Source organism: Emydura macquarii, unplaced genomic scaffold, assembly GCF_026122565.2.
Source record: "Emydura macquarii macquarii isolate MOO-44397 ecotype Brisbane River unplaced genomic scaffold, CSIRO-AGI_Emac_v2 contig_1451, whole genome shotgun sequence".
Taxonomy (NCBI): domain Eukaryota; kingdom Metazoa; phylum Chordata; order Testudines; family Chelidae; genus Emydura; species Emydura macquarii.
Window position 1 is genome coordinate 7,811,592 of NW_027131588.1, and position 14,027 is coordinate 7,825,618.

Consider the following 14,027-nt stretch of genomic DNA (forward strand, 5'->3'; position numbering starts at 1 on the left):
ACACTTAACATTTACAAGTCTGACATTGGGTCAAGAATTGATAAAACAATTTTGAATTTCTGTAACTGCCTTCTATCAAGTCTACCTCATTAAAAAAGCTCAAGCTGGCATTCAGTTCAAATCACTTTCCTGCTTAACTTTCTCAGAGGCTCTTTGCATAGGATGTGCTTATCCCTTTTTTTTTTTTTTAAAAGTTGGATGAGATTTTTAGAAGCCATCTAATTTTAGTGGATGTCAATCTCCTGGATGGCTTTTTTAAAATCAATCTAGTCTAATTTTGGTTTATTTTGCAAAAAAAAAACTTAAGGGTGAAGGTTGTAAATATTTGAATTACACTGTAAAAATGTGGTGAAAATACTGTCAGTGACTACACAATGAAAGTACTGAGCCAAAGGTAGGTTACAGTATAAATGAATGTGACCTGACAGAATCCAACAGGCAGTTACAGCTGCCTATGATGAATCTAAAATAAAGACATGGTCCAGCTCAACCAGACATTGAATTTGATACAGGAATTACTAGGAAAAGCTCTTATCACCTAGGTAAAACAAGTCAAACCATCTGGCTTAAATCTGTCCTCTAAAATGATGCCTGTGTGCATGTGTGTACAGGGGATAGAGAAACAAAAGGGAAGTAGTGGAACTTGGTTTAGAAAGCTTCTGCATCAAATATTTTGGAAAAATTAGTAAACTGATTCAAGGTAAAGAGGAAACCCTGCTAGTAGTATTGACTAGAAAGTGAGTTTATTCAACTTAATACTTAAATTAGCAATACCCAATCTTCATAATACTCTAGGTGTGGCTGCATTAAGAATCTTCTCTGGAAGAACTACCTCTTTGATGGGAGTTGTTTCTTCCTAAATTTAACAGTGCTAATAGCATCCATACAAGAATCTTCACTAGTACACTGAAAAGTTCAATTTCACCATAAATTTATTTTAATCATTTACATCTTTTACTTTTGGCTTGACTCAGATTTAGATGTAGAGGCTCTCAATGAGGACAGTCGACGTCTCTTGGCTATCTGCTCCTGGCGTTTTTCCTTAGCCTCCTTTAAAAAGAAGAGGCACCCAGTAAATAATGCACAGTACTTTAACTGAATAAAATGTACTTCTGTAAAGGTTGAGTAACATACACTCTCGCTTATGATCTCTTAAGCATAATCTGATCTGCCCAGCTGGAAAGCAAGAACCCCTGTAAAACATTTAAGCTGCTATTCTCAGTATTAACTTCCCACATCCCAATTCCACAGAAGTCCCTATCTTGGCAGCTATATGGAAACAGTTCCTTTACTTCTGCTCTACAGCACAGCAATCTACACTACCAAGTGATTACCTTGAAGGGTATTTTTTCCAAGACCTGTACATTCATTATCCCCATTAGTCAGCTTTGGAGCTAGGGAATTCAAGCAATAATCCTTACCCATCACAGTAAGGATTTCACTCTCCAACCACCTGCACTGGACCTTAAGAGTTAGGGAAGTGAGTTTAAACACTGTTCCAGTTAAGTGACTTTAACGTAGCTGGCTAGGATAGAATTATGGTCAAAAGCCAGTATTTTACATACGGCCTATAGGCTACAATGTGATTACTAAAAATCTGTTGTAACAGACTGTCCATTCCAGACTGTCAAACTATAAGAAAATGGTTCAACCGGAACAGTATTTACATTCCATTTAAGCATGTAGTGTGGACAAGAAGACTAACTCCTAAACTGGTTAGAAGAAAGCATGAGTGGTAACAAGTTGTGCTGTATAGCCACAGTCTAGCATTCAAGCCAGCTAGGTAGTTATCTGCTTGCAAACTGCTGTAAAGCGTTAGAAGTCCTAAATAGTTATTGCAGGAGTCAAATTTTGTCCTGCCATAGACTTAAACTCTAGTGGTGCTAGAGCTATCTCCATCTTGAAACACCCACTGTCTTCAAAAGGAGTAAACATACCTTCATTCTCTTGGCCAAAAGTTTAGCATATTCTGCTGCTTCCTCCTTGTTCTTTTGAGTGCGTTGCTTCTTTAGAGCAATACGTCTGCGCTTATGTTGCAGCACACGTGGAGTCACCAATCGTTGGATCTTAGGAGCCTTGGTCCTGGGTTTCTTGCCTAGGAAAAAAAAAGAATTTACTAATAAAGCTCGTGTTTAGAGAAATCAAAACTGTGCAGTACTACAAAGAACCAAGTTCCTCCAATTTTTTCGCAAATTAAATTAAATCAGACTTGATAATTAGTAGCTTTGATGCTTTCAATACTCGTTGCATTAATTTTCAGCAGATATTTTAGAACACAAAGCATCTGAACAATAAAACTATTCTTCCCTCCCTTTTAGAGATTTTCAAAATCATTTAAATGACTGAGGAGCACAAGTCTCCTGAAAGTCCATTAGGATGGTGTTCAAAATCCCTTGTTGCTTTTGAAAGTGTTCTCCCTAACTAGCCAGCCTGTTTCTGAAACCTTGTATGTACATCTTAATCAAGCTACTATCTTTTAGCATAACAATATGATCTACTGTACTTACATCTTCTAATGAGGCCTAAAGCTTAGTCACCATAGCCTAAACACCACAAAAAATGAAGCCATTTTAAGTATATAAAACTCTTGAGACCTGCCTATTTGTTTACAACCAGGTCTTCCGTTTAAGAAGTCCAGGGAGACTGAAATACATGGATTACAAAGTGCTGTCAAATACAAAAACCAACAATTCTGATTAGTTATTATAGGTGTTCTATGAATAATTTCAGACAAGTGATATTTGAGGTTGACTGTCTCTGCTGACTTCAATGAAATTACTATTTTCTTGGGTTACCAACATGGTGGGAAGGGAGCAGGATGTAAAAGACAAGAGGCGGGGAGAAGTAAGTACTCAAGGTGACAAATACATTCTCATTACAAAAAGCATGCCACTTAAGAAGCACTGCTTGTAAGCAAAGCTGGTTTTGAGGTCCAAGAGGCTATTGAAGCAACTGGAAAAGTCTGAATTTGACAGGGGCTGACTTTGTAGCAAACGAATACCAAAGTTATCTGAGTTTCAAAAATATTCTGAGAGAGGACTTCCAACCACAGTAATATTCAAATCTCAGATTCAACCTCCTTTCAATCAACGTAATTTTCAGTCAGTCACTGGTACCAATAGTTGTACCTAGAGAATCCACCAAGACTAACACTGACATCCTTAGTGACTTTTTGGGAAGTAAGAGGGTGCTTAGGTAAAACTTATCAATCCTGATTAACTGTGTGCTTTACTGGACAGTCAGTTCAAGAGATAGCTGGTAGAAAGTTTTCAAGTAGTGTGATTTTTTTTTAAAATAGGGTTTCTAATCACTGCAGAAACTTGGCTGCCAGTTAGAGTAAAAACCCACAACATTGCAGAATGTCTCACCTTCCTTGTTCAGGGGTTTCCTCACTACATACTGACGTACGTCGTCTTCTTTGGAGAGGTTAAACAGCTTGCGGATTCTGCTAGCCCTCTTGGGACCAAGTCGACGAGGCACAGTGGTATCTGTCAGTCCAGGAATATCCTTCTCACCTTTGGGAAAGTTCAGATTTTAATGCTGGAGCTGCTTGAAACCAAGAATGTTTACCAGCCAAAATTCCATCACACATTTGTTTGAGACTGACGGTATTAAGTTACACATTTTAAAAAATGGGCCTAAATGTTGCACTACTAACATACATTCTTAGAGCAACCGCCAAGTTTTGCTATCAATCATCGTGGTAAAGTGTCATGTAAATTTTGCAAGACTACTTAATCTTATCCTTAATGACAGGATAATCACAGAATTGGTGACTTCTTGTGACTGCCATGACATTTTCTGCTTCAGTGGGGGCAGGAGGGGATGATTATGATGCAGGAGCTGTAGTGGACAGCCAATGTCCCCTGGGAGCTCCCTGTCCCCATGGGCAGGGAGAAAAGGGGACCCAGAGCGCCAAGCTGCAGCAAGTGACCTCTGCAGGTACCATGAGTGGCCAGGGGGCCCTCTGAGCGCTGAGCTGTGGGCCTCACATGGTGGGGGTGCCTACCTGGGCAGGCACGAGGAAGAGGAGAGGGGAGATCATGCCTGGCTGCTCTCATCCAACCTGCACCCTATCCCAACCCCATTTTGTCAGTTATTTTTAGTAAAAGTCACGGACAGGTCACGGCTTCAGAGAATTTTTGTTTGTCAATAACCTCCCTGACTTTTACTAAAAATAACCGTAACAATCTTAACCTTGTCATTATTGGTAGCAATAAAAAGAGTTCAGTTTACACACACCCCAACATTTTTAAATGTAGATGTCTAACAAAGCCATTTCTCCAACTCTTGTTTATCCCTTCACCAGTAGAGTTATGGATGCTTTTTATGCCAGTTTATTGGACAAGTTTGCTTTTAAAACAGCCTGTTAATCACCAAAAGCATAACACCCCCCTCCATGTATTTCGAGTCACATACAGCTGTGACAACTGAACTTCTCTCTAATTCACATAAATGTAAAAGTCTAATTTGCTGTGTGATCTTAACTATGAAAATCATTAGTTCAAATCTGATGATTAGTCTGTCCAAAGGGGAGGCCACTAGTGGACCAGGCTGTTTCAAGTCAGGTTTTAGTTAGGTTAGCAAGCCTCCACAGAACACTTCCACCATTAATCAGTGATGTTAATGCTGCTCAATAGTCTTAAGTCATGTGTTTAAGGCTGCTGAACCTATATACCAGGGCCTTTCGTGACCTTAGACAGATTCTCACCTTTCTTTACGATGACCAAATTCAGGACACTTAAGTTAGCATCAACAATGCAACCCCGGACAGATTTGCGTTTTCGTTCTCCGGTTCTCCTGGGGCGATAGCAGGAGTGGCCCTTACTGAGCAGCAGGCGGACACGTCCATGTGTCAAGACACCTTGTTTCATGGGGAATCCTTGTTTATCATTACCACCACTGATGCGGACAACATATCCCTGTTAAGAAGACGACATCTGAGCTTCTCATTACTTTAACTGTCCTTAAACATTTGTTTCCACTAAAAAGAGTCAGCACAGCCATGTCTTCTATAAATTCTGTAGTTGTAATGTTTGTACCTAATGCCCCACTTGTAAAACATCCATCCACAAGTGCTCCAGACAGTTTACATGCATGCCAAATACCCTTAGACTTGCTTTAAGCAAACCTAATTCAAAGTCCTGTTTGCCTTCAGTTTCAGTGTTCGACATCAGCGTAATAGCAGAAACTGTTCAATGGGGAGAGCACCAAGACTCTTTGAATTAGTGACTTTTCAAAATTTCTCCCCATCCATTGCCTCTAGGAGCTATGGGAACAGGTATCATGAGTACACTGCAGTTAAGACTTGAACAATAGTAACACTTGCAAAACAGCAACGGGTTAGCTGTGCTAGTGTGGACTTAGCACAAATGGCTCTCCCCCACCAACTGAATTCTCTAGGACATGGAAAGGGCTTCGAAAATACCTCAGCATCTTTTTAGCTTCATGTCAAAGGTGAGTACAAGTTAGGCCAAAGTTTGCATATAAATTAAATTGAATTTTGTTTACGGCAGGTTGAAAGTACATTTAGTTTGACACTTGTTAATCAGAGCTCTAGCTAGCATCATCTGAACGTCCCAAAACTTTTGTTCAAACTTCATAGTACGGTTTAATTTAACGTGATGCTGGTTACAGAATGCCACTTCAGTGTGTCTGTGCCAGGAAAACAGACTTGTGACAGCTGGCTCAAATAAAAGCAGTCAAGTCAGTACCATCTGAAACTTTTTTACGCCCCTTAGGAGTGCTATAACCTAAAGCAATGGTTTTCAACTTTATTTTCAGACCTACAAAATTTCAGTGGAGGTGCAGACCCCAGCAGTCAGTGGACCACAGGTTGAAAACCACTCTTCTATGGTAAAAACAACCTTTCACAGACCCCTTTTAGCATGCAGACCTCAGGTTGAAAACCTTTACTTAAAGCAACTACAGAATGTAGCTTTTTTTTAGTTACTTTATGGATTTGGTAACACACTGTCCATAGTTTTCCTTGTTTGTTAGCTATTAGTGTTAAAGCAGCACCTTGGAGGCGAACAGTTATTTGTGCCTCATTGTGCTAGGCTTCATATACACAGTGGGAGATTCCCTGCCCCAGAGGGCTTATGCTCTTTAAAGTTTTACAGATTGGGAACTGAGGCAAAGAGATGAAGTGACTTGCCCAAGGTTGGTCAGCCTGTGTCAGAGCTACGCATAGAGCCTTCACATCTGTCCTCCTAGTGTCTTTCACATAATAGCACCACTTTTAAACCAGGAAAAATTATTCTATAAACCCTCTATACCAAGTGGATGAAAACTTTCAAATATTACACCTAAAGCCTTAGTTTCTGAAATCTGTCTCTTAAGTTGAGTACTCTATACTCTTAATAGTGAACTGCTGCTGGGGGGGTATGTGCACTCAAATCAATGTTCATATTCTTAAATTAGAGTTGCTTTTTCTCCATAGCACAACTTATATTCTCTCCCCCCAAAGAATGATTTAGTGGTTTATTTTTATGGGAAAGCATTTTTCTTAATGTTTTCCTGCACACAGAGACACTCAGGTATACAAAGAGCGCAAGTTCTGTTCCTTAGTATAATGCCTATTTCCTCCATTCTAATTGGCAAGCACAGGAGAGCAAGACTAAGAACACAGTCTGCTGAAGAGAACAGTGAAACAGATACTATAGTCCAGGGGTCAGCAACCTGTGGTTTTGACATACAGGCTGGCCGACTGAGCAGCACACTGTGCCCTGGCTGGAGCTGCTCCAGGCACACTGACACCAGCACTGGGAGAGTGGGTTTGGGGAGGGGGTGGGGGGATGGGACACAGCCTTTCACTAAGGTTGCTGACCCCTGCTCCAGTCTAAACATTAATTTGACTTAATGACAGCTCAGCACTCAAACTAAATATATGTTGAAGCAGTTGTTTTCAAGGCATCATTACATCAGGCACTACCTACCATATGCATTCTCTATGCAAGTAGCGTAAGAGACTGAGTATTTACTCCAAATTGTTTCTTGTGCCTCATTTTGCCTCTGTTGTGCCAAAACTAAGTTTACAATACATTAGCCCACTTCTTACCTTCCACTCTTCACCAAGAGAATCAGCAGCAACTTCAGTGGCCATTCGCTTCTCATAGAAGGTACGCAGTTTGCGCTCATCATCCACCTCAATGAGCTTCTGGCAGCCAGTGGCTGGGAAAGAAATGTTGAGCTAAAAAACAAAACCAAGTAAACCCAAGGCTATTCTATAACTAAATCATCATCCAATGAAGCCTATATACTCTAACTGAAGCCAGCTTAGTATTTCAAGTGATACTGCACCATTCCTTGGGCCTTGTTTAAATGTTCTTAGTTTAAACACCTACTGACTTCTGCTCCTCAGTCAGGCAGCACCTTTAAGTGGTAGCAGATTCAGTTAAATATGAATGCCCTGAAGTTAAGTGCTCACACAGCCTATGGTCAGAAGTGCTCTAACAATGGTTCTCAACCTTTCCAGACTTCTGTACCCCTTTCAAGACACTGGTTTGTCTTGTGTACCCTGAATTTCACCTCACTTAAAAACCACTTGCTTACACTCAGACATAAAAATACAAAAGTGTCTCAGCGCACCATTACAGAAAAATTGGTAACTCATTTTTACCGTATAATTATAAAATAATTAGGTTGAGAAACACAGATACACGTTATAGAGTAATATAAACAAGTCATTGAATGTATGAAATTTGAGTTTGTGCTGACTTTGCTAGTACTTTTCATGTTGCCTGTTGTAAAACTAGACAAATATCTAGATGAGTTGATGTACCCCCCCCCCCCCGGGTACACACACCCTTGGTTGAGAGCCACTGCACTGCTTTAACACACCAGCGAGACGCTGCACTATAGGAAGCATCGGGCACAAAGCAGAGCGCTCCCCGTGTGTGCTGCAAGCGGCACAGCCCACGCTCTGCTCCCCCACTAAGCACTCGGCGCGCGCGCGCGCTACTGTGTCGTCTCGTGCTGCTGCATAACCCACAGCCTGACAAGAGCTGAGCCCACCGCGGCCCCGCAGCGATTCCCCTCCTCACCCTCCCCTAGCGCGGGAGGCCGCTGAGGCACAGGAAGGACGGGACCAGCCCGAGGACCCGCAGCCAGCCTGCCCGCCGCCGCCGCAAGGTCCGGCCCTCGGCCGCAGCACGGGCCCAGTCAGCGCACTTCAACCGGCCCCCCGCGGGATGCGCTGCGCCCCGCCCCGAGAGAGCTCGGCACCCATGGGACAGCCAGCGGGCGCCGCCATGTTGCCTGTCCCCCCCCGCGGGGAATCCGTCCCCATCCGCCTCGCGGCCGCGCTCCCCGGCCCAGCCCCGGCGGCATCGCCTCCCGCAGGCGGCCCAACGCCGAGCGCCGGGGCCATGGCGAGCCGGCAGCGCGAGCCCGGCTGCTCTCCTCACCTTCATCGTCACCGAGCCGCTCCCTCCGGCTCCGCCACGGCAAAAGAGGCCCTACTTCCGCTCGCCCCCCCACACATAGGCGCGCAGGGATCTCGCGAGAGCAGGACCGGCGAGAAACACCGCGCAAGATCTCGCGAGAAAGGACGCAAGGTCCTGGGCGGGCGACGAACAGGAGTGCCACGTGACTAAGGTTAGCCAATGGCAAAAGTCATTTCCGTGGCGGCTGGTGTCTTGGTTTTCGCTCTCTCTTTCTCCCTCCGCAACCGGAAGGGAAGGGAAAGGGAAGTGCGCTGGTGGCCGCTCTTTCTCTCTGTGGCGGTGTACGCTGCGTGCTCTATGGTTAGCAGGCCCCTCCATCGCTTCCCGGAGGGAGCCGGTTGTTGCCATGGCAACAGCTAAATGGCGTCGTTTTTTCCAGCGGCAGCGCTAACTGGGAGTGGGCGCAGGGCCTGGCCGGGGGCTTTGCTGATGAGAAGCTGCTGCCGCCTCGCCAGCGCCCCGCTGCAGGCAGGCCTGGCTTCAGCCGGGCGAGCCCACCGGTGCCCTGGTGAGCTGGGAACCTCAGCCCAGGGGTGTGTTTCACGGGTGCCCGCTGCGGTGGGTCTGGCTGCCCGTGCGCCCGCTGCTCGGAAACGTGCCAGGCGGGCACGTGTGCAAACCCCGCCCCCCGCCTGCTGCGGTCAGAGCCCGCCGTGTGCACGCGCGGCTGCGTTCAGAGCGGTGCGCTGCGGTGCGCGGTGCGGTGCGGAGGGAGTGACTGACTGGTGGCCCGAAGTGCTGTGCTTGTGAGGAGCTGCGCTCAGGCACCACTTGCCGGTGTCTCATCAGCCCCAGGTGGCAAGCCCAGCACTGCTCCTGTTACAAGACGGTTGGAGCACGGGATGAACATCTCCACTGACACCGGCATTTCTTTAAGTGCTCAGCCAGTATCTGCAGCGTCAGAGCGGTCACCCTTTTCCTCTGTGCCAGGTTCTCCAGCCTAGGGGACAGGAAACTCCCTGAGATGCTGTTCGTGGAGTTTCCTGCTTATTGTTCCATTGGGGAATTTCCTGCTCATTGTGCCCCTCTCTGTACAGCAAGTAACCCGGATAGCCTCGTTATACAGTGGCTCTCCCAAGAGCCGTAGAGCCTCTGGGCCATAGGTTCCTGCTGGTCCTGTAATTAAAGCTGGGCAGATTAGAGTGCTGATGAGAGGACTGGTCCTTATTTCCTAGCCCCCATCACCAGGCATGGATCAGAGCTACAAAAGGTACACAAAGGGGTCAGGGCTCTTCCCCTAGCACTATTAGTTACTGAAGGAGTTATGCTGCCAGTGACCAGTGCACCTCATAACCACGCAGAAGGGAGTCCATGCCTGTTAATGCTCAGATATCCACCAGGTCTGAAGAGGATGTGTTGTAGAGAACAGATTATTTCTTACTCCACCTCCTTCTGATTTGCCCTCAATAATCTGCAGGCAGTGGAGGAACTTCCTCACTGTGCCAGGGAAATGTGCTGGGGAGCCATTGTTCAACTTTACAACACAGGCTTGTTTCCAACAGTTTGGATGTCTTCCTCTTGTGCAGGCAGAGGGGAGAGTATTACCCATTATTAGGTATAAATGAAAACAGGTAAGAGGAAAAATATTCCCCTAATTTAAAAGTGAAAGATTATCATATTGTTGGCTTGAACGAGTGGATATTCCTGTTGAATTTTCTGTGTGTTAACTTCATGAACTGTCACATCTGGATGCTAGGGAACATGGTTCTGTTGGGGTCTAAGAGACCAGATGTAGGAGTCCAAGAGGTCAGCTGTAACGGGGCTAGGAGAGGCACTCTGTTGCAGCTGCCAAAAACCAGTTTGTGGATCCAGAAATAGCAGAGCAGCAGCCTGTGAGTCTGGAATGGGTGGAGAGGTTGCCTGACAGCTGGGACTAGAGAGCTGTGTGGTGCCCTCTGATGAGTGGGAGTTTCAGAAAGATTTAAGAAAAACAGGGGATGGCCAAGTGTTGGTGTCAGCAGAGAAACAGATCCAAATGAAGGTAAAAACAGGATTATGTTGATTTAAGACCAGTATATGACGTATCTACAGTGGACACTTAGCTTATGGTACACTACTCATAACAAAATGTACTGTGACCATTTGTATTGCTCTCATTTGTTTGTTTACACACTGACGTTTCCTCTGTCCTGGATGATTTCTCCTACTCATACTTCCTATGAGTTACTTTCAGTGCTAAAGGAATACTAGGAAGACAGCAATTCAATGTATAAGGAAAATGTCCTAGTACTAGACATCCAACAATCACAGTGATCTAAAAGCACACAACTACACCTATTCAGGAGGAATAGTTCCAATTATTTAGCAAAATAGCTATATATTTTTTCATTCTCTACCGTCAAAAAATCTGAGTCCCTTACATTTTAATATAGTCAAAAGGTGTACCCCAATTGATTTTTCCTACAGTATTCATATTTATAGCTTTCAAATGTTAGCAGATATGCAAAAGATGGGTTTTCTTCTCTTAGATCACTCAAAATATTGAAAAAGATTGAAAGTAATGATCTGGTTATTTTCCTCCTATGTGTTTGTGAACAAATATTTTGAATAGAAAATGAGCCGAATGAAGGAAGGAAGGGAGGTGTATGTATTCTGAGAAATTGTCTCCTTTTATGGAATCAGCCATGGAAACAGGAAAAGAAATGTTTCAAGTTTCCATTGCCCTCTTTGCCTCTTCATCCTCCAGTCTTGCAACAACATGGCTCAACCATAGCAAAGAACGTGGCTCCTACTGTAGAACACTGCTAATTCACACTAATGATGGAGACAATCATGATAAATTCATGAATTTTGCAAATTATCAAGTAAATACAGTAAAAAAGCATCCAAAGTGCTGCATGACAATGTGTTTTGTTCATTTATTTTGACAAGTGGTCTAATTTATAATATTTCATAATGTGCTAGCAAATGTATTGTAGAATATTTTGTAAAAATAATGGGACATGGAGTCTTTCACGCTAGATCATTGATTTGCATCCATCCCAAGATACTAGTAACCAAAACTTGTGAGCATATGATGAATGTTCTGTGGTTCCTGGGGAAAGATTTTATGGACTTTGTTCAGCTGCTAGCATACAAGTGTCTACATCACAAAACTACCATAATCAGCACTAATTGCTTGCACACTCAGCAAAGACACCAAAGACTGAATGAGTCATGAAGCATGAGGTACCCCCTGGCTTTAAGGTATGTCTGCACTGCAGTGTAAGCCCAGGGTCTGTGGGACATGAGCCTGCAGACTCAGTGTTTGTAAATTCAGGCTTGAGCATCCATGCTGAATATTGACCCTAGATTTAGAATGTATAGACATAAGTCTCACACCCGTCCTCATGCATCTATACTACAGTATGCAGACCCAAGTCAAACAAGCCTATCCCAGGTTTCCTAGCAACCTACCAACACATCCTGCCAAATCATCTTTTGGGTCTACACACTCCTAGCAACTGCCACATACATTGGCCAAACCAGACTGTCACTACGCAAAAGAATAAATGGACACAAATCAGACATAAAAATGGTAACATCCATAAACCAGTAGGAGAACACTTCAATTTCCCAGGACACTCTAGCTGACTTGAAAGTTGCCATACTTCTACCAAAAAAACTTGAAAAACAGACTTCAGTGAGAAACGGCAGAGCTGGAACTCATATGCAAACTTGATACAATCAAACTGGGTCTGAATAGGGCCTTGGAATGGTTATCTCATTACAAGAAGGAATTGTCACTGTTCACACATTCTCACCTTCTAATCAATGGTTGTGAATATGCCTCATCTACTCTAACTGAATGGACTTTGTTTACACCTACCCTCCCCATTGTTTCTTACCCTTGGATGTATATATATATACCTCCTATCTGATTTCTATTTTATGCATCTGACGAAGTTGGTTGCAGCCCACGAAAGCTTATGCCTACAGAAATTTGTTAGTATTTCAAGTGCTATAGGACTCTCGTTGTTTTTGCTGTATACAGACTAACATGGCTACCCTTCTGGAACTAGTAACATGAAGGAGTTATATATGAAGAACTTGTCTTGCTTGGACTTACACTCCTATTTCAGAAAACAGGCAGCGCATTCATGAGATGCTGGTGGACATTTCAGTGGTATTTTCTGACCTACCTTCGGCACCTGTTGGAGGAGAAGGATGATACAGACATGGAAGACTTGAACTGGCTGATGCTGTTCATAACTCTCAGTATAGCCACTGATACCCCCTACATTGACCAGCACTTCTGGAGCAGGACCACAAGCACAGACTGGTGATGATGATCAACAGTGGCTCCAGAATTTTTGCTACATTTTTGGAGCTTTGTGAGCAGCTTGTCCCAACCCTGCAGCATTACATCACAACACAGACAGGGGGGCAGCCATGCCAGTCCCTAAGTAGGATGCCATAACCATCTGGAAGCTAGCTACTCCAGACCGCTACATATCTGTTACTAATCAGTTTGGTGTTGAAAAGTCAACTGTGGGTAAAGTGGTGGCAGAAGTTTCTGAGGCAGTGAGGCATGTGATGTACCCCAAGTTGGTGGACATAAACAATATTCTGAAGTAAATGCTGGTTTTGAGAGAATGAGGTTTCCATACTGTGCCAAGGCCATCAATAGGACTCAGTGCCCATAGTTTGCCCTCCTAAAGGAGCACATAAACTGCAGAGGGTACTACTCTATCACTATGCAGGCCCTGGTGGCTCACAGACGCTGATATATGGATGCCAGTATGACCTGCAATGGAAAAGTTCATGATGCCAGGGTTTTCGCTGATTAGGAGTTTAACTTCATGGACAGGCTGAGACACTATTCCAACCAAATAACATTGTGAAATGGAGTAAGTGTCCCTACTCTTTTCTAGGGGAAACCACCTTGCTTTGGCTTATGAAACTTTCTTCCTTTGAGAGGTCCTGGCAAAAGAAGGTTTAATTACACTCTAAGTAGGTGTCGAATGAATGAGCGTTTGGTGAATTGAAATCCCACTGGCGTTGTTTACAGAACTGTTTGTACTCTAGTGTAATCAATGCAGTCTGCATTATTGTGGCTTGCTGTGCTCTTCACAATCTTTGTGAATCCAAAGGGTGAGCCATTTGCCCCTGGATGGATGTATGACAGTAATGGATTGCTGAACTGGTACACTCAACTAAAAGATGCACTTCTCACAGCTGGACTGCAGACGGGCAATAGAAATCACAGATGCCCTGTATGCACACATTATGGACTTGCATGGACCAGTAGAAGAGGGAGAATAGTACGTTTGAGTGTATTTGTACAATAATTTTTACAGTAAATGAAGTACTGTTGCTGTATGCTACAAATGGAGTGTGTGTGATTGTCATGAATTGTTAATTGTGGATGAGATAACTGCTTATACAGTGAGATGGGAACAGTGGTTTGACACTGGTGTGTCACATGGTGTGACGAACTGTGGATTTTCATTATGAATTGATCGGAATAGCTGGATTAAGAACTTGTGTTTTGGATATAACTTCCTAGTTGTGCCTTATGTTTTTATTCTTTGAAGTACATGTTATATAATGTGAGAGAATGATGGTAATAAACTTTTTAAATAAAATAAAAGCCTTTAT

At 43.8% G+C, this 14,027-nt stretch overlaps 1 protein-coding gene across 1 annotated transcript; it reads right to left on the minus strand.

The window, feature by feature from the left end:
• Positions 1 to 914: 914 nt before the first annotated feature.
• On the minus strand, positions 915 to 8,556 carry RPS6 (ribosomal protein S6). The gene is made up of 6 exons (XM_067553141.1): positions 8,409 to 8,556; positions 7,061 to 7,192; positions 4,712 to 4,922; positions 3,369 to 3,515; positions 1,938 to 2,095; positions 915 to 1,050 (listed from the first exon to the last, which is right to left on the minus strand). Exons 1-6 carry the CDS (start codon positions 8,412 to 8,414, stop codon positions 955 to 957), a joined length of 750 nt encoding a protein of 249 aa, XP_067409242.1. The 5' UTR covers positions 8,415 to 8,556; the 3' UTR covers positions 915 to 954.
• Between the last annotated feature and the right edge of the window lie 5,471 nt (positions 8,557 to 14,027).